The sequence below is a fragment of the Entelurus aequoreus genome, linkage group LG20, assembly GCF_033978785.1.
Source record: "Entelurus aequoreus isolate RoL-2023_Sb linkage group LG20, RoL_Eaeq_v1.1, whole genome shotgun sequence".
Lineage (NCBI taxonomy): Eukaryota > Metazoa > Chordata > Actinopteri > Syngnathiformes > Syngnathidae > Entelurus > Entelurus aequoreus.
The window spans coordinates 50,209,027-50,230,625 of NC_084750.1; the positions used below are offsets into that span (position 1 = coordinate 50,209,027).

The following is a 21,599-nucleotide window of genomic DNA, read 5'->3' on the forward strand; positions in this document are numbered from 1 at the left end:
TCCGTAAGATGGGAAATCATGAAAGCAATCTTGGAGCGGTCAGTGGGAAATGCATGGGGCATCAGTTCATAATGAATAGCACAGTCAATCAAAAAGGTCTTGCACAAACCGGGAGCGCCAGCGTATGGCGCCGGAGGAGCCAGCTTGCATCCGGCTCCGGGAGGAGGTGAAGACAGGGTGGGAGCAGCGGGTGGCGTGGGGGGCTGGGACGCCGGAATCGTTCGAGCAAACTGCTCAAGTAGTCCTTGTAGCTGGGAGGACAGGTGACCCATGTTTGCTGCCATCGCCGTCTGAAACTCCTCCTGTCGGGCGAGCCGTGATTCCTGGGTGTGCAGGATTTCCGTCAGTTGTTTAGCCTCTGCTGAGTCCATACTGGCCAGAGTATACTGTTAAGTCTTGGCGTAAATGAGGACTCAGATGCAGAGGAGTGACAATTGACTCAGACCTTTATTTAAACAATTCCTTGCTATCTCTAGGACAGAGTGATTAAAGAAAGTGGCTACAAAATCTATCTAAGATATATTCAAGCACCTATAGGGTATTAGCATAGGACATAAGGCAATAAACAGAAAATCACTCCATAAGGAGGAACAGGCAATAGCCAAAAAGTTATATGAGTCGAATACACAAAAAAAAACAATCTATAATGATCTACAAAAGGGAAATTCTCTCATGCTAAAAGGTTGAGACGCTATAAACAGAAAGTAGGTATAAAGTATTTGAGAAGCCTGAAAACTAAAAGCGCTCCAGAAGGAGGGAAAAAAAAGGAAGACAAGGCACTATGAAAATTGATACAAAAAGACTTGACCAAAAACTTAGCAAAAGAAAATCACTCTCTCAGAGGGAACAAAGGAATCAATAAACAAAGCGAGACAATACTTATCAAACTTGGTTGATGGCTGTGAACAAGGCTGTGGACAAGGCTGGAGGTACGTAGCGAGACGATATACTCTGGCAACAAGACAGGGGAAGACGAGGACTATATACACATGAGGGAGGGTGACACAGGTGGGCACAATCAGGCAATCAGGAGAGACATCAGACCAGTGACACAGGAGGAAGGGCAAGTGGCCTGAAACGAGAGGAGGATTAGAATTTTCAAAATAAAACAGGAAATGTGCCAGACAACCCCAAAACAGGACTTCCCTCACCACGGTGTGACAGGTTAGTACTATTAGTGGAGCAGCAGCACGCACAATCATGTGTGCTTACGGACTGTATCCCTTGCAGACTGTATTTATATATATTGATATATAATGTAGGAAGCAGAATATTAAAGGCCTACTGAAATGTTTTTTTTTTTATTTAAACGGGAATAGCAGATCCATTCTATGTGTCATACTTGATCATTTCGCGATATTGCCATATTTTTGCTGAAAGGATTTAGTAGAGAAAATCGACGATAAAGTTCGCAACTTTTGCTCGCTGATAAAAAAAAGCCTTGCCTGTAGCGGAAGTAGCGTGACGTCACAGGAGCTAGTATTCCTCACAATTCCCCGTTGTTTACAATGGAGCGAGAGAGATTCGGACCGAGAAAGTGATGATTACCCCATTAATTTGAGCGAGGATGAAAGATTTGTAGATGAAGAACGTTACAGTGAAGGACTTGAGAGACAGTGATGGACGTATCTTTTTTCGCTCTGACCGTAACTTAGGTACAAGCTGGCTCATTGGATTCCACACTCTCTCCTTTTTTTATTGTGGATCACGAATTTGTATTTTAAACCACCTGGGATACTATATCCTCTTGAAAATGAGAGTCGAGAACGCGAAATGGACATTCAGTGCCTTTTATCTCCACGACAATACATCGGCGAAATGCTTTAGCTACGAGCTAACGTGATAGCATCGTGCTTTAACTGCATATAGAAACAAAAAAATAAACCCCTGACTGGAAGGATAGATAGAAAATCAACAATACTATTAAACCGTGGACATGTAAATACACGGTTAATGCTTTCCAGGCTGGCGAAGGTTAACAATGCTGTGCTAACGACGCCATTGAAGCTAACTTAGCAACGGGACCTCACAGAGCTATGCTAAAAACATTAGCTCTCCACCTACGCCAGCCAGCCCTCATCTGCTCATCAACACCCGTGCTCACCTGCGTTCCAGCGATCGGCAGAAGGACGAAGGACTTCACCCGATGCGTTTGGCGGCCCGGAGACGTAGGAAGTCAAGGTGAGGTCGCCGGCTAGCGCGGCTAGCGCTCCAACAAAGTCCTCCTGGTTGTGTTGCTGTAGTCCGCTGCTAATACACCGATCCCACCTACAACTGTCTTCTTTGCAGCCTTCATTGTTCATTAAACAAATTGCAAAAGATGGCCAGAATACTGTGGAATTATAAAACGAAAACAGAGCTTTTTGTATAGGATTCTATGGGGTACCATAACTTCCGTTATACTGACTTCGTCACGCGCATACGTCATCATACCGCGACATTTCAGCCGGATATTTCCCGCGAAGTTTTAAATGTCACTTTCTAAGTTAACCCGGCCGTATTGGCATGTGTTGCAATGTTAAGATTTCATCATTGATATATAAACTATCAGACTGCGTGGTCGGCAGTAGTGGCTTTCAGTAGGCCTTTAATAACAGAAAGAAACAACCCTTTTGTGTGAATGAGTGTAAATGGGGGAGGGAGGTTTTTTGGGTTGGTGCACTAATTGTAAGTGTATCTTGTGTTTTTTATGTGGATTTAATAAAAAAAAACAAAAAAACGGTACTGATAATAAAAAAACCGATACAGATAATTTCCGATATTACATTTTAACGCATTTATCGGCCGATAATATCGGCAGACCGATATTATCGGACATCTCTACTAATTAGTAATCAATCCCGGACAATGCAAAAACGTGTGGACTTTCTCTCTCTCTCTCTCTCTCTCTCTCTCTCTCTCTCTCTCTCTCTCTCTCTCTCTCTCTCTCTCTCTCTCTCTCTCTCTCTCTCTCTCTCTCTCTCTCTCTCTCCACTACTTGCTGTCCATATCCTACCCCCCCCCCACCCCTCCACACCCCTGATTGTAAATAATGTAAATAATTCAATGTGATTATCTTGTGTGATGACTGTATTATGATGATAGTATATATCTGATAGTATATATCTGTATATCTCTTTGCTGGGAGGAAGAAGGAGTACCTCAGGACATGCGTGATGCCACTATTGTGTCACTTTATAAAAATAAAGGGGACCGCAGTGACTGTAATAGCTATAGAGGAATTTCTCTCTTGAACATCGTTGGAAAGGTTTATGCACGCATAATCCTAAACAGGCTACAGATACTTGCAGATCGTATCTATCCTGAATCCCAATGTGGTTTCAGGGCTGGAAGATCGACGACCGACATGATATTTTCAGTCAGGCAGATTCAAGAGAAGAGTAGAGAACAAGGTCAACCTCTTTACATGATGTTCATAGATCTAACTAAGGCTTTCGATCTTGTCAGCAGGAAGGGCCTGTTCAAGCTACTACAAAAGATTGGATGTCCTCCAAAACTACTCAGCATGTTGATCTCTTTCCATTCCAACATGAAAGGAACAGTCTTGTATGATGGATCCTGTTCGGACTCCTTCTCTATCAACAGTGGTGTTAAGCAGGGCTGCGTCTTAGCACCAACTCTTTTTGGAATATTCTTCTCTATACTCCTGTCCTACGCTTTTGACACATCCATTGAGGGTGTCTATCTACACACACGGTCTGACGGCAAATTGTTCAATCTGGCAAGATTACGTGCGAAAACCAAAAGGAGGTCAGTGTTAATCCGAGAGATGCTTTTTGCAGACGATGCTGCTCTTGTTACCAACACCAAAGAAGCCTTACAACGTCTAAGTGACTGTTTTGCGAATGCTTGTGAACAGTTTGGACTTATAGTTAGCCTGCAGAAAACCAATGTCAGTGTTCAAGGTGCTGCAAATCCTGCTATCAAGATGAATGGTGTCACTTTAGAAGTAGTAGATCATTTTATATACCTAGGCTCGACAATCAGCAATAAACTCTCGCTTGATGTTGAACTTGACAGGAGGCTTGGAAAGGCAAATATCATCATGGCTAAACTAGCAAAGCGAGTATGGGAAAACAACGCTCTTACTCAACATACAAAGATCCGAGTTTATCAGACCTTTATTAAACGTATCCTTTGTATTAGTTGGCAGGACCATATTCCACACAGTGTCATTCTTCAGCGGGCTAATATCCATAGCATGAACTCTCTTCTTAGCCAGCGCCGTCTTCCATGGCTGGGACATGTTCGGCGGATGGAGGACGGACGGCTTCCCAAGGACATTATGTATGGACAACTGGCTGCTGGTTCCAGACATGTTGGTCGTCCCTCCCTCCGGTTCAAGGACGCATGCAAGAGAGATCTAAAGGCGTGTAATATTCCCTTGGACAGCTGGGAGATACAGGCGGACAACCGAAGTGTCTGGCGTCAAGCGGTTAGACGGGGTATCGCAGAGGCTGATTTGAGGAGAGGCCAGCTCGCAGAGGAGAAGAGAGACAGGAGGAAACATACTGCAAATACCATCGCACAGCAGGAGCGGGATGAAGTCTCTACACATGTTTGCACTAAGTGCAACCGGGACTGTCACTCAAGAATTGGCTTGTACAGCCATGCTAGGCGTTGTCAACAAACATGAATGTACCGTATCAACAAAACATCAAGTTAAAATGTGAAAATTATAATTAGATATGTGCATTGTATAATTACAACACTCATTAAAACTGAAAATGTATTACTAATAATTGACTAAAATAGGATGACAAAACTATTTAAATAAAAAAATAAATAAAACAATTAATAATAATAATACCATTACAAAATTTAAATTTTTTTTAAAATAAATTCAATAAAAAATTAAACATCAAATCGAAATAAGTCTCTGACACAAGAGCGTAAATTAGCATGGTCATCTGTGACTAAGCTGCCAAAGATATCTGTATCATGAATCAATTTAAGTGGACCCCGACTTAAACAAGTTGAAAAACTTATTCGGGTGCTACCATTTAGTGGTCAATTGTACGGAATATGTACTTCACTGTGCAATCTTCTAATAAAAGTCTCAATCAATCAATCAATCAATCAGTCTCACCAGTTGGAAGGCTTCACAGTTCTTCTGAGCACTTCCCGCAGGTAACCGTACATACCACTTCTCGCCAGCAACAGACGCTGTTGCAACACTTCATTCATAATTTAATCAAGCATAATGGACGTCTGTTTCTACACCATTACACATACATATACATACAGTACATATACATACACATACACACATACATACAGTTAGGTCCATAAATATTTGGACATTGACACAATATTCAGTATTCCAGCTCTGTACAACACCACAATGGATTTGAAATTAAACACTGAAGTTGTGCTTTAAGTGTAGACTTTGAGCTTTAATTTGAGGGTATTCCAAATCAGGTGAACGGTGTAGGAATTACAACACATTTTATATGTGCCTTCCACTTTTTAAGGGACCAAAAGTAATTGGACCAACTAACATAATCATAAATCAAATTGTCACTTTTTTTTGGCAAATCCTATGCAATCAATGACAGCCTGAAGTGTGGAACCCAAATACATCACCAGACGCTGGGTTTCGTTCCTGGTGATGCTCTGTCGGGCCTCTGCTGCAGCTGCCTCCACTTCCTGCTTGTTCTTTGGGCATTTTCCCTTCAGTTTTGTCTTCAGCGAGGGAAATGCATGCTCAATGGGATTCAGGTCAGGTGATTGACTTGGCCATTGCAGAACATTCCACTTCTTTGCCTTAAAAAACTCTTTGGTTGCTTTTGCAGTATGCTTCGGGTCATTGTCCATCTGCACTTTAATGTACCGTCCAATGAGCTTTGAAGCATTTGGCTGAATATGAGCAGATAATATTGCCCCAAACACTTCAGAATTCATTCTGCTGCTTTTGTCAGCTGTCACATCATCAATAAATATAAGAGATCCAGTTCCACTGGCAGCCATGCATGCCACTACCACCACCATGCTTCACTGATGAGGTGCTATGCTTTGGATCTTGAGCAGTTCCTTCCCTTCTCCATACTCTTCTCTTTCCATCATTCTGGTACAAGTTGATCCTTGTCTCATCTGTCCATAAGATGTTGTTCCAGAACTGCACAGGCTCTTTTACATGTTTCTTGGCAAACTCTAATCTGGCCTTCCTGTTTTTGAGGCTCACCTTGTGAAGAAACCTCTGTATTTCCTCTGGTGAAGTCTTCTCTTAATTGTTGACTTAGACACAGATACACCTACTGTACCTCCTGGAGACTTTTCTTGATTTGGCCAACTGTGTTGTGAAGGGCTTTTTCTTGACAAGGAAAAGGATTTGTCTTTCATCCACCACACTTGTTTTCTGTGGTCTTCCATGTCTTTTGGTGTTGCTAAGCTCAGCAGTGCATTCTCTCTTTTTAAGAATGTACCAAACAGTTGGTTTGGCCACACCTCATGTTTTTGCTATCTCTCTGATGGCTTTGTTTTGATTTTACAGCCTAATGATGGCTTGCTTCACTGATAGTGACAGATCTTTGGACTTCATACTGAGAGATGACCTCCCCAGATTACAAATGAATACACCACACTTGAAATGACATCTAGGCCTTTTATCTGCTCTTTGTAAATTAAATAGGTTGTGAGTTCAAACCCCGGCCGGGTCATACCAAAGACTATAAAAAATGGGAGCCATTACCTCCCTGCTTGGCACTCAGCATCAAGGGTTGGAATTGGGGGTTAAATCACCAAAAATGATTCCCGGGCGCGGCCACCGCTGCTGCCCACTGCTCCCCTCACCTCCCAGGGGGTGATCAAGGGGATGGGTCAAATGCAGAGGACAAATTTCACCACACCCAGTGTGTGTGTGACAATCATTGCTACTTTAACTTACTTTAACTTTAAATGAAAAAAAAAAAAAGGGGAATAACACACACCTGGCCATGGAACAGCTGAGTAGCCAATTGTCCAATTATTTTTGGTCCCTTAAAAAGTGGAAGGCACATTTAAAATGTGTTGTAATTCCTACACCATTCACCTGATTTGGATGTAAATACCCTCAAATTAAAGCTCAAAGTCTACACTTAAAGCACATCTTGATTGTTTCATTTCAAATCCATTGTGGTGTTGTACAGAGCTGGAATACTGAAAATTGTGTCAATGTCCAAATATTTATGGACCTAACTGTATGTATATGCACATCACACACAAACATATACGCGTGTGTATGTGTGTATATATATATATATATATATATATCGATATTTATATACTGTTTATATATATACTGTATATATATGTGTGTATGTATACCTTTTTTGTATACATTTATTTATATAGCTATACAATTTTGTATTGCAATGGGTCAAAATAATTGCCCAAATCTGATGTAAAGTATAAGTTGAGTTGTATACAATAGTAGGCACTCGCAGTGTTTTCTAAACATTCAGTTTCAGTGCAGTAAATGACAACCGACAGCACAAACAGGAAAAATACAATGTTAATAAACTTTTTTATCAAGAGTTATAAAAGGGTTTCACTTTCTTTTTGCTGCTGTTAAATACCAGAGAAGAGAGTCAACTCCAGGACACTGCCAGCTTTTTGCTGCTGTTAAATACCAGAGAAGAGAGTCAACTCCAGGACACTGCCAGCTGATATGGAGGGTGAGTAAACTGTCATTGGTGTGTGGATAATAAATATCACATTTTTGTTTTCTTACCTGATTTTTAGAGTGAATCACAGATAAATTGTCAATGTTTTGTGCATCATAAAAATGGGTGTGAAACAACATTAAAAACATAAATATAACAAAAAAATAACATTGTGGCCTACAGACTTTTAAAGACCGGGGAGTTCAGAGGTTCCATCGAACCGTGGCTACCATGAGCACTGAAGAACAAAAGCCAACAGGTGCATACTTGCTTTGAGTAAATAAATATGTGTGTCTATAGATATGATTAAATATGATCTGTTGATGCTTCTCAAAGCAATAAGTGAGATATCACTTAGTTGTCTGAAAACACCACTTTTTAAAAACATTGCATTTAGTCATCAGCTCAACAATGTGTTAAGGCAATGGTTGTGAAATTAACCATTTGAAGAAAGTGCAATTGCCAAATAACTGAGATAATGCAATTTTGGCATCTGTTCAATGAGTAATTCTGGCACACTGATGTGTTAAAAAAAACATTTTGCAATCTGATTCCAGGAATATAAGGTGTATTTATACTTATGTCCAATGTGGACTTACAGTAGAACCTATTATCTGTTGAGGTTATGTTTTCAAACCATACGCAAAAAACCAAGACTAATTGAAATTCCCATAAAAATGAACTTTTTGGAACGCTAATAAAGCGTGGATTATACTGCTTCGTTAAGGTACCACTATGATGGCTCGCTCCTGCCCCTGTAAACCCTTATGCTGGGTTGATGGTAACGTTCTCTGACTTTGGCTCAACATACACAATAAAAGTAACTGATGCAGCTATTAAATTAGAATTAGATCCAATAACCATCTCCGTCTATCTTTTTTGAAGACATGTAGCCTACAACGTCCTTTAACATAATATTTCCAGGTGTCTGCGAAATCCTGCATGTGCACGCAGCGTGCATTCCAGCAGGTGATTAGGGTCAAGACAAGCAGAGAGACTGTGTTTTAAAGCGTTCATCAGACATACTAGAATTGTACCTCAGAGTATTAGCAGCATATGATAGCACAAGTCAAATGCTTTATGCCTTAAACATACTTGGCCAATAAAGCAAATGCTGATGAAGCAACAACATGAGTGTGTAAAGTTGTTTAAAAATTAACTTCTCAGCTGCTTAATTTCCATTTTACCTGTTGCAGTTTGGACTTGAGTCGGTGAAACCTGAAAAATACTCTATATTAATACCATGTAAAATAACATTCTCATGTCGAGAGCCCAGCATATGCTGCACCGATATACAGTATATATATTTCCAATTGAAAACAATATATAAAAACAGAACAATAAGTGTCTACATTTTGCTTTATATTTATTATTTTACTTGTTTTTTCTCTGGTTTTGTATTTGTTTTGTATCATCCCGTGAGGTGTATATTACTTTTTTTGTTCGGTTTGTACTTCATGAAGTTTTGCACTCGTTGTTTTTGTGTGTGTGTGTGTTTTGTTTGTTTTCATTATATTTGGATGTATGTGTTTAGTTATTATGCTTGTGAATCTGGGCTATCCCTTAAGTAAGACTACTTATTATGTTGAATGGGGCAGGAAATATGAGATTTTCTTTATCCTGTTCCTTCTCAAGCATAGGTGTGTAAATATGTGTTTAGTTGCTAAAGTTTAATTGTCTATTGATCAAAAATGCACATCAACGAAGGAGATAAATAAAAAATGAATGAAATGAAAAAAAATGAATGAGATCGACAGTCGGTACGGAGTCTTCAATAATGCGGACGCTGTATCGATCCATTGTGGTGAAGAAGGAGCTGAGCTGGAAGGCAAAGCTCTCAATTTACCGGTTGATCTACGTTCCCATCCTCACCTATGGTCATGAGCTTTGGGTTATGGCCGAAAGGACAAGATCACTGGTACAAGCGGCCAAAATGAGTTTCCTCCGCCGAAAACCCCACTGTTCCTCCTGAATCCGAGGTTCGACTATGCGGCGTAGCCTCCACTCCAGTACACATGAATAGATCTTACTGGGAAGGCTGAGGAGTGTGATCCCACGATAGTTGGAACACACCCTCCGGTTCCCCTTCTTAAAGAGAGGAACCACCACCCCGGTCTGCCAATCTAGAGGCACCGCCCCCGATGTCCACGCGATGTTGCAGAGCCTTGTCAACCAAGACAGCCCCACAGCATCCAGAGCCTTAAGGAACTCCGGGCGGATCTCATCCACCCTCAGGGCCTTGCAACCGAGGAGCTTTTTAAATACCTCAGCAACCTCAGCCCCAGAAATAGGAGAGCCCACCACAGATTCCCCAGGCACTGCTTCCTCATAGGAAGACGTGTTGGTGGGATTAAGGAGGTCTTCGAAATATCCACAACATCCGCAGTCGGGGTCAGCAGAACACCATCCTCACCATACACGGTATTGACAGTGCACTGCTTCCCCTTCCTGAGGCGGCAGATGGTGGTCCAGAATCGCTTCGAAGCCTTCCGGTAGTCATTTTCCATGGCTACCCCGAACTCCTCCCATGTCCGAGATTTTGTCTCCGCGACCGCTGAAACCACATACCGCTTGGCCTGTCGGTACCTGTCCGCTGCCTCCGGAGTCCTATGAGCCAAAAGAACCCGATAGGACTCTTTCTTCAGCTTGACGGCATCCCTCACCGTTGGTGTCCACCAACGGGTTCTAGGATTACCGCCACGACAGGCACCAACTACCTTGCGGCCACAGCTCCAATCAGCCGCCTCGACAATAGAGGTGCGGAACATGGTCTACTCGGACTCAATGTCCAGCACCTCCATTGTGACATGTTCAAAGTTCTTCCGGAGGTGGGAATTGAAAGTCTCTCTGACAGGAGACTCTGCTTGACGTTCCCAGCAGACCCTCACAATGCGTTTGGGCCTGCCAGGTCTGTCCGGCATCCTCCCCCACCATCGCAGCCAACTCACCACCAGGTGGTGATCGGTAGAAAGCTCCGCCCCTCTCTTCACCCGAGTGTCCAAAACATGAGGCCGCAAATCCGATGACACAACTACAAAGTCAATCATGGAACTGCGGCCTAGGGTGTCCTGGTGCCAAGTGCACATATAGACACCCTCATGTTTGAACATGGTGTTTGTTATGGACAATCTGTGACGAGCACAAAAGTCCAATAACAAAACACCACTCGGGTTCAGATCCGGGCGGCCATTCTTTCCAATCACGCCTCTCCAGGTTTCACTGTCGTTGCCAACATGAGCGTTGAAGTCCCCCAGTAGGACAAGGGAATCACCCGGGGGAGCACTTTCCAGTACTCCCTCGAGTGTATCCAAAAAGGGTGGGTACTCTGAACTGCCCTTCGGTGCGTAAGCACAAACAACAGTCAGGACCCGTCCCCACACCCAAAGGAGGAGGGAAGCTACCCTCTCGTCCACCGGGTTGAACTCCAACGTGCAGGCTTTGAGCCGGGGGGCAACAAGAATTGCTAGCCCAGCCCGTCGCCTCTCACTGCGTGCAACGGCAGTGTGGAAGAGAGTCCAGCCCCTCGTGAGAGAACTGGTTCCAGAGCCCTTGCTGTGCGTCGAAGTGAGTTCGACTATATCCAGTCGGAACTTCTCCACCTCGCACACTAGCTCAGGCTCCTCCCCCCCCAGCGAGGTGACATTCCACGTTCCAAGAGCTAGCTTATGTAGCCGGGGATCGGACCGCCAAGTGCCCTGCCTTCGGCTGCCGCCCAGCTCACATTGCACTTGACCTCTATGGCCCCTCCCATGAGTGGTGAGCCCATTGGAGGGGGGACCCAAGTTGGGACCATGGGGACAGGCCCGGCCACCAGGCGCTCGCCCTCGTGCCCCAACTCCGGGCCTTGCTCCAAAGGGGGGCCCTAGTGACCCGCGTCCGGGCGAGGGAAGTCTGGGTCCTTCGTTTGTATTCTTCATAAAGGTCTTCGAGCTGCTCTTTGTCTGATCCCTTACCTAGGACCTGTTTGTCTTGGGAACCCCTACCAGGGGGCATAGAAGCCCCCGGACAACATAGCTCCTAGGATCATTGGAACACACAAAGTCCTCTACCACGATAAGGTGGCAGTTCAGAGAGGAGTATTCAATTCTTACAGAATAAAAAAACAACAGTAAAAATGTAAGAAAATAAGAAAAAAATCTGTATGTAATGACAAAAAACTGAAATGTTCAAACCAATAAATAATAATACTATGCTTAGTCACCTACAAAACCCAAAAGCAGTGAAGTTGGCACGTTGTGTAAATGGTAAATAAAAACAGAATACAATGATTTGCAAATCCTTTTCAACTTATATTCAATTGAATAGACTGCAAAGACAAGATACTTAACGTTCGAACTGGAAAACGTAGTTATTTTTTGCAAATATTAGCTCATTTGGAATTTGATGCCTACAACATGTTTCAAATAAGCTGGCACAAGTGGCAAAAAAGACTGATCAAGTTGAGGAATGCTCATCAAAGACTTATTTGGAACATCCCACAGGTGAACAGTATAATTGGGAACAGGTGGGTGCCATGATTGGGTATGAAAGCACCTTCCATGAAATGCTCAGTCATTCACAAACAAGGATAGGGCGATTGTCACTACTTAATGTGTGAGTAAAATTGTTTAAGAACAACATTTCTCAACCAGTTATTGCAAGGAATTTAGGGATTTCAGCATCTGCTGTCCGTAATATCATCAAAAGGTTCAGAGAATCTGGACAAATCACTGTATGTAAGCAGCAAGGCTGAAAACCCATATTGAATGCTTCGATCCCTCAGGAGGTACTGCATCAAAAAGCGACATCAGTGTGTAAAGGATATCACCACATGGGCTCAGGAAAACTTCAGAAAAGTCAGTATCTACAGTTTGTCGCTACATCTGTAAATGCAAGTTAAAACTCTACTATGCAAAGCGAAAGCCATTTATCAACAACATCCAGAAACGCCCGAGCTCATCTAAGATGGACTGATGCAAAGTGGAAAAGTGTTCTGTGGTCTGACGAGTCCACATTTCAAATTGTTTCTGGAAACTGTGGACGTCGTGTCCTCCAGAACAAAGAGGAGAATAACCATCCGGACTGTTCTAGGCACAAAGTTCAAAAGCTAGTGTCTGTGATGGTATGGGGGTGTATTCGTAACTTACACATCTGTGAAGGCACCATTAATGCTGAAAGGTACATACAGCTTTTGGAGCAACATATGTTGCCATCCAAGCAACGTTACCATGGACGCCCCTGCTTATTTTCAGCAAGACAATGCCAAGCCACGTGTTACATCAATGTGGCTTCATAGTAAAAGAGTGCGGGTACTAGACTGGCCTGCCTGTAGTCCAGACCGGCCCCCTATTGAAAATGTGTGGCGCAATATGAAGCATAAAATACGACAAAGGAGATACCAGACTGTTGAACAACTTAAGCTGTACATCAAGCAAGAATGGGAAAGAATTCCACCTGAAAAGCTTCAAAAATTGGTCTCCTCATTTCCCAAACCTTTACTGAGTGTTGTTAAAAGGAAAGGCCATGTAACACAGTGGTAAAAATGCCCCTGTGCCAACTTTCTTGCAGTGTGTTGCTGCCATTAAATTCAAAGTTAATGATTATTTTGCAAAAAAAATAAAGTTTCTCAGTTCGAACATTAAATATCTTGTCTTTGCAGTCTATTCAATTGAATATAAGTTGTAAAGGATTTGCAAATCATTGTATTCTGTTTTTATTTACCATTTACACAATGTGGCAACTTCACTGGTTTTGGGTTTTGTATATTACTATGCTAACACAATATCTGTTTTGAGCATTTTATGCGGCCCTTAGTGGAAAAGGTTTGGATGCGTCCTCTCCTCCGTCCTTGAGCCGACGTGGTGGACAGAAAGTAAGGAAGCCCGGCCATAAATTCTGGTACAATACGCTGGCTAAGGTTAAACTTCTACAGAGTCTTTCTCTCTCCAGTGCTACATTGTGGATGTATGTTTTTTGTATATTGACAATACAAATTATTTTTTATTATATAGTGTTGTATGGTACACCGGTACTAATAAAGTACTGCGGTACTAATTATTTCAAAATGTTACTACACTGCCTTTGAAAAATACCGGTACTGTTTTTCAAGCACATGCTGCCGTACGGCGATGATGTACAGAGCAGAGGAGCATGTTGCGTGTGTCAGCACGCACACACTCAACAGAGCCGACAAGGAGAAACAGCAAGTTTCTACCGCTTGTCCCGTTCGGGATGGCAAATAAAGGCAATTCTACCGGTTAATAAAGATGTCACATTAAACACGGAAGTGTCACACTGCAAGCTCTGCTTTAAAACATGCCTCGCCAAAGGTGGCATTAATAAAGTATTACCACCTTTGCTTCAAACTTAGCTAAAACATTCAACTACACGCAGTCAGATCGACAGGTAATAAAGTTAACGAGCTCCTCTGTTGTGCACACAGTTATGTGCACACAGCTGTTTGGCTGGATGCCAAATATTAGCCGAGTCCAAACTATCCATGTAACATAAACTAATGCAAGTAAAATGAATGAATTTTGGACCAAATTCCTACAATTTGTGTTTCATCCTGAACAATGTGTGTTTTACCATCTACATGTCTAATCTGTGTACTTTTAGTCATAGTATTGTTTTAGTAGTTACTAATGATTGTATTTTCCTTAAAGCATAAACCTAGAGTGGCAACCATAACTCATAAAACATAATGTCAAAAAATATTTTATTCTAACCTAATCCTAGATTATAGCAGACTATATGCAATATATTAACTTGTAAATTGTTACAATGTCTTTAATGCCTTTTAATTTTGTATTTTACTCTTCTAAAATCTTTCTTGAATGCAATGAGAACCATATGGTTAACATATTGTAAGATTTATTTAATTTCACTGAAGCCTAAAATGATTTTTTTTTGTGGTCCCCTATATTTTGAAAAGTATCGCAATACATTTTGGTACAGGTGCCAAAATATTGGTATTGGGACAACCCGAGTATTCTATATCATGTTAATACTTTCACTGCTGCTGCTTTGACCACTTGTAAACAAAAGAGGTTACAGCCGGCTATACAGTAAGTAAGCTACGAGCTCCATCGCAATCGTAATAATGGAATATATTACTAATAGGTCCATTGCCAAACACAACAGGCACTGATCCAATTAACAGTAGTTTAAACAAATATTTATTGTTTTTTTGTCGAAAGGTGGTGATGCTATTGTCTTACAATAGAAGGCTAAGCTAGCTACACAACAAATCGAGCTAAGATTGCTAACATGTCATTCACACATTTCTAAGCGACTGTTATTACTTACAGTTTCATTGTCTCCTTCATTGCCACATAGATAGTAGACACAGAGCCCACCATTAAAAGTAATTTTTTGGAAAATCTATCTTTGTGGGTGAAGCAGGACTCTTTTAGGCATACACTTGAAGCGACTTATTCACAGTTAAAGGCACATTTCCACAAATCATACAAGTTAAACGTAAAACCCATTTGACTTCAGATGAGGCTGAAAGTTTGTGTAGTGACTTGCGCTGGTTATAACAACCAACACTGAATTAAAAAAGGCTGAATCGAGCAAAGAATGTTTGGGTAAATGTCTATCATATATGGATAATCGGCTGATGTCACACTTGGAACAAAATTCCAAATAGGCTATTTGGAGGAAGTTTAAAGGAAGGCAACATTGTTTTATAAATATTGTATCTCTGCAACGCCTCCACAGTTTGATTTCAAATTTTTGGGACTTATGCAGATCCCAAATACACATAAGCAGGTACCAATAGGTAAGAAATGTTGGTTTTGCTTGATAGAGCCTCTTTAAGAACTATTATTTGGACAAAATGCATGAAAGTGTTTCAACATGTAAGACAATATGTTTTTACAAGGAAAATTACTGTAGTGAAATACACTTAAATTACACGGTAGAGCCGTTGTTTCTATTTAATGACAGTATTCCTTCATATTGACTAGGTGGAAATGAAGGTATGTCACCAACATATGAGAATGTAAATAAGCATTTGCTTTAGACTAATCATTTTACTTTTTGTAACTCACTTAGGACTTGCTTATATATTAGCAAAATACCACTGTTAAAATAAACTTGTAATTTCCACAGGTCTACACTCTATATGGTTCTTTGTCACAAAACCTGGAATTGTATTGACTTGACTTTCATGATGTATACTACTCATACAACTCAGAGAAATGATGGATACAGTTATCAACATTTTTTTAATAATGTAATCTTTCTCTTTGACAGTTCTGTTGGACGTCATCTCCAAACTTGGGCTGAAGAAATATTATCCAAACAACCTCAGTCTTCAGTCTATTTTGGAAGTCAACAAAAGCAGCACACATGAAAAAGCTGTTTTATCAGTGGATGAAATGCCATTTCATTTCCTGAGAAAACTGTTTCAAATCAATGCTGGGTGCAGGAATTGCACACCATTACTGAGCAGTCATGAGGATGATGATTATAGATTTGACACAGACCTTTACACTGCAAATGACCCCTCTGAAAACACAGTCCATCCTCTTGACCTAATTGTAGGTCTATTTCTATGTGCAGACAGCTTCTTGCAGCAGGAAATTGCCCTCAAGATGTCGTTATGCCAGTTTTCTGTCCCGTTGCTGTTGCCCCAAACCAACTCCAATCAGTGTACCCTGATGATATGGGCTCTTAGAGAAATTGTCAAAGAGTGGTGTCCACATGACATGTGTCAATCAAGAGGATTTGTGGAGGACAATATTGTTCAGGCTAAAATACCATTCGTTTCCTTTGTAAGGTTAAAAAACTGCAGTTCATCTAAATCTCAGTTTTTAAATCAAGTTCTCAGCCGTGGCCAGCAGAATCAAAATATGTTCATACACAGAGACATGGAAGGAGGAGCATTGACTCGAAAACTGTCAAATGGTTTGGTGGAAGTTTGCTGGTTCCTTCCTTGTGGGAGAGAAAATCTTGACATATTTCCAGAGCCAGTTGCATTTGCTAATTTGAGAGGACACATCTGTGAGTCACATACACAGTTTGCTTTTCTTTATGAAGTGTCCAATGCAATCTTTGTATTCCTGGACGAGTTTGAAGAAGAGGAGCATCACAAACTGAAGGCTCTTCAAGATGCAAAATCTAAACTCTATTTTGTTGTTGTCCACAAAGAGAGAGTCACTGATGATGTCAAGAAAACACTAGAAGAATTGGATGTACCAAAAAGCAATGTTAAAGTCAAAAATTCAAGAGCAAATACAGCAGAGTTTGCCAAAGTAATTTGTGGGGCCATCAAGAACTCACTGTGTTCCATAAAAAGCACAATGAGTATTGAAGATATGGCGGAAAAAGCAGTTGTATTAGGTCTGACTGTGGATGAAAATAAAACTCTCGACCAGAAAGAAACTGCAGAGAAAATCTTGAGGGGTGTTGGTGTGAGAAGTATACCACACTTCAAAAAACAACAACTACCTTTGCAAGGAGAAAAGTGGAAGAGATTATCACAACTGGAGAAGCAGGAATGCAGAATGAGTAATGTTGGCACTGGTGCTGTTGAGCATTATAAAGCTCAGATACAAGAAGAGAAAATACACATTTGGAAAGAGCAAAACAAGCAACAATTATCTCAAGGAATGCACGATTTCATCAAAACCTTATCGACAAGCAACACAGAGAGAAGAAATGTTTTCTTGAAGTGGATGAAATTCAAGTTTAATAGCCAATCTCGGGATACACTAACCAGACTGCGTAACACTTTCAAAGAGCAATGCAAAACCAATGATGCCAAACTTATTGCAGAGATTGATCAAGCTTTATTGGACACCTCATTAGGGGTAGAGCATTACATGAGAGAAATGGGACTTTACTATGAGGTTTCTTTTCACTCAGACATTGCCATGGCTAAAATATCACATTTGCCTAAAGTAGCTGCTGAAATGCTGTTGGGTGGTTATTCATTAGAACTGTTGGATGGTGTTGCCTCCAACATTCCAGAGAAGTGGGTGACAGATATGCTAATGGAGCTTCACAAGATGGTCGGGGGAAAGAGCAGGTTGCTCGTACTAACTGTTTTGGGTGTTCAAAGTACTGGAAAGTCAACCCTTCTCAACACCATGTTTGGTGTTCAGTTTCCTGTCAGCAGTGGTAGATGTACAAGAGGGGCCTATATGCTGTTTTTCAAAGTTGGAGAAAATACAGAAAAAGAATTGGGTTGTGACTTCATTCTCCTTATTGATACAGAAGGTCTGAAATCTCCTGATCTCGCGCAACTAGAAGATAGCTATGAGCATGACAACCAGCTGGCAACCTTTGTCATTGGCTTAAGTGATGTTACTATTGTAAACATTGCAATGGAGAACGCAAACGAAATGAAAGATGTCCTGCAAATTGCTGTTCATGCCTTCCTGAGAATGAAACAAATTGGGAAAAAGACAATTTGTCATTTTGTGCACCAAAATGTTGCTGGAGTTTCGGCTCATACCAGAACTCTGACAGACAGAAAACACCTCTTGGACCAACTAAATCAAATGACACAAATCGCAGCTCATATGGAGAGAACACCTGGGATTCAAGCGTTCACTGATGTGCTGGACTATGACGTAGAAAACAACAACTGGAACATCCCAGGACTTTGGCATGGAACCCCTCCAATGGCACCAGTAAACACTGGTTACAGTGAAGCTGTTTCAGAGTTCAAGAAATATCTTCTGGAGACAGTGCGCGGAAAAAAACAATCTAAAGCTTCAAATATTCCAGAGTTTCTACAATGGATGACGAGTCTGTGGAAATCAGTGAAGTATGAGAACTTCATCTTTAGTTTCAGAAACACACTTGTGGCTCACACTTATGAAAACCTGTGCAAAGAGTTCAACCAGTGGGAGTGGGAGATGCGTAAGGAAATATTGTCCAGACAGACAGCAGCAGAGTCAGAAGTTGTGAATGCCAACAACAAGAATGGCTTGGAAACGTTGGTCATGTTAAAAAAAACAGAACTTGCTGAGGAAATAGAATCACAAAAAAGAAAAATGAAAGAGAAACTGGCTGATTATTACAGAAAGAAAGACATACATGTAAGTTTGATAGAGAAATACAAAACTGACTTCTTCAATTCCATCACAAGTCTGTCAAATGAGATTCAACATTCAGTGAATTCGAATTTGGAAGGAGCCCTTGAGCGAAACATAGCTTTGGAAAAGGCTCTGGACATAATACAGGAGTACTCTGGCAGGATTGAAGACAGAGTCATGCGGCTTCTGAGCGACTGCAAAGACACCCAACTGTCTGATGACCAACTGAGAGAAGAGTTTGACAAAATGTGGGCTGCTGCTACTGCATGTGTACCTGCATTGAAAAAACAAGAAATACCTGCCGCCGTTCTCAACCAGCTGAGGAAGAATTGCTCATATCGGAACGTGAGTGAAGATTTACAGCATATTAAAGACCTAACAAGCCATGGAAAGGCCCCATTTATGACCTATATGAACCATGTTGACTCCATAGCCGAGAAGTTCAAACATACTTTGACAGGAAAGTTACAGATCTTTGCAAATGAAGTCATTGCGACATCAACAGCGTTTGTTGTTGAACAAACTAAATCAAATAGTGATTACCATGATTCTTTGTCACGTGATCTGTTGAAAATGATTGATGACCTGCTATTAAAGCATTCCAGGCCTGTCAAATTCAACATAAAATTTGAAATTGACATCAAACTTCATATTTGTGGATTTGCCGCAAGAGAATTCCTGCTAATGCACCAAAAATTCTTGTCGAACAATGACCCCCAAACACAGCTGGAGAAGTACAAGCCTCAATATTTGTCAGACTTTCTGGATTTGTACAAACAGACAGATCATTGCCAACGCAAAGCAAAGGATTTTGTCCAGTTTTGTATCAAGCCTGCCATCGAGGATTACCTGAACAGAGTTTTGGGAATTGACATTGTAGATTTTATTTTGACAAGCAGCCATTCAGTGGAGTACAGTTCACGCTGTTCCTTCCAGTACAACATTCAGAAAGAGTTACTGCAGAAAGATGACTTTGATGCTTTTGTCAAGTACATTCTTCACTACAAAATGTATGTTAAGGATTGGATATTTGAGCAGATCTTAAAAGAAATGCAAGACAATACTTTGTGCAATTTGAAGCAGAAAAACCTGGAAGTTGTGGTAACCAAAATATCAAACGCAATTGAGGAGAGTTTAAAAAAGGTATCAGATGACAATGACAATGTTCCAAAGCTTGTAAGCATAATGCGCACATATCTGAGCAAAGACATTGTAATATTAGAGGATACTGTAAAACGCACTCTGTTTCAGATCAAAAGCACATGCCAGTCATTCACCCAAAGTTTTATTGCATCCTTGAGCAAGTTAAAGGAAACACTCCATGAAGAATTCTCCAACATCGAAGACGTACCTGAAACCCTGAATAAACTTGCGATAAAACCACAGGATGAACTCTTCAAGAAAGTATTTGGATGCGGACACCAGTGTCCATTTTGTAAAATTCCTTGTGAGGCTGGAGGCAAAGAACACAAGATGCATCATGCTGCTGTGCATAGACCACAAGGGCTTGGACAATACAGATACAATACCGATGAAGTACTGGTTGAAGATCTATGCCCAAGTGATGTTCATGGTACTTGTAGATTTCGACATCCGGACAAGGCTGAGGTGTGGGTTCCATACCGGGATTACAGTACCATCTATCCTGACTGGCACATTCCTCCAGACCCCACAATAGAATCATCTGATTACTGGAAGTTTGTACTGGTACACTACAATGAGAGATTTGCTAAAGAGTACCAGGCCAAGCCAGCTAAAGTCCCTGAGGCCTGGATGAAAATCACAAGGGCAAAAGCCCTGGAGGGTCTGAAAGATTCTTTTAACAAACGATAATCTTTTCCATCGACATCAGTCATAAACCTTGTGCATGGTGTAACATAAGTTCATATTGGTAACGCTCATAATAAATCACATTTCTTTGGCTGCTTTCTGGGTACTTAATTATGCTGATTGTATGCAACTACGATGACAATGAAATTCTACACAAATTACGTGTTCAAAGATTTTCACGTTATTTTCATCTAAGAATAGATTAAAGGAGTCGTTTACAACTTTCCCATAGCTTGATTTTTCAAACAAAAATTATAACACCACCACCAGCTATTTTATGAACCATAAGTGGTTTAGCAGAAGATTTTTATATTTTTATAGTGTCAATGTTTTTCACAACTAATAATTACATTGAATGGAAATTGCTTGTCGGTTCGAAGCATTTCTTTGTCCTTACTGCTTGTCACTCAATGCTATCTGGTACACGCGTTCGCACAGGGAGCGCATGCACACACACAACAGCAGTCCCAGTGAAGTAACTAACAAGTTACATTCATATTGTTGGTATGATATAATTGACATTAAATGATGGATAACCTTAGCTATCCAAATCACTATCTATAGCTGACTACACACAAAGCTAATGCGCGAGTGCATGTTCCTTCATTACGTGCTCAAAGCCGCAAGAGAGCGGGATATAATACTTTAAACACATTGGAACGTTAGCGCCATCAGTAAAAGCATACGCATAAAGGTTGCAAACCTTTAAGTGTTCATGAATGAAATAATAAGAACAGTAGATAGTACTGCCACATTCAAAGTGATTTAAAGTGTTTATATGAGAGTTGTGCGGCAGTGTTGCCAATAATTAAAGTGCATCTTTCTATAAGCTATACAGCGCCATTTTCAGGACAATTTCACATTTTGAAACAACTGTTATATGTAAAAGATGTGTGGACAAAATAATATCCAAAATGATTTTTTTTTTGTGCAAATTTTGTTTATAGTGTATGGTTCAAACAAATATTGTATCTAATAGAGAATAATTTATATTGTACAGTGTTCCTTGATTAATTATTAATGAATACACCATTTGATAATGTACTGTTCTCTGGGAGATTCGTTGACATAAGTGTTTCTACTTTCATTTGTTTGA

The 21,599-nt window shown here is 40.9% G+C and overlaps 3 protein-coding genes across 10 annotated transcripts in view; 2 read left to right on the top strand and 1 right to left on the bottom strand.

Moving 5' to 3' along the window:
* Window positions 1-21,599, top strand: part of LOC133636338 (gastrula zinc finger protein XlCGF48.2-like) — a 359,822-nt gene that overhangs the window by 118,309 nt on the left and 219,914 nt on the right. The window lies entirely within an intron of this gene.
* The window catches only part of LOC133636329 (gastrula zinc finger protein XlCGF57.1-like), a 243,662-nt gene that overhangs the window by 52,324 nt on the left and 169,739 nt on the right, over window positions 1-21,599 (bottom strand). The gene's annotated exons all lie outside the window — the stretch shown is intronic.
* On the top strand, window positions 7,832-20,555 carry LOC133636325 (up-regulator of cell proliferation-like). Its single transcript, XM_062030224.1, has 2 exons — window positions 7,832-7,902; window positions 15,882-20,555. The coding sequence occupies exons 1-2, from the start codon at window positions 7,875-7,877 to the stop codon at window positions 20,504-20,506; spliced, it is 4,653 nt and encodes a 1,550-aa protein (XP_061886208.1). The 5' UTR covers window positions 7,832-7,874; the 3' UTR covers window positions 20,507-20,555.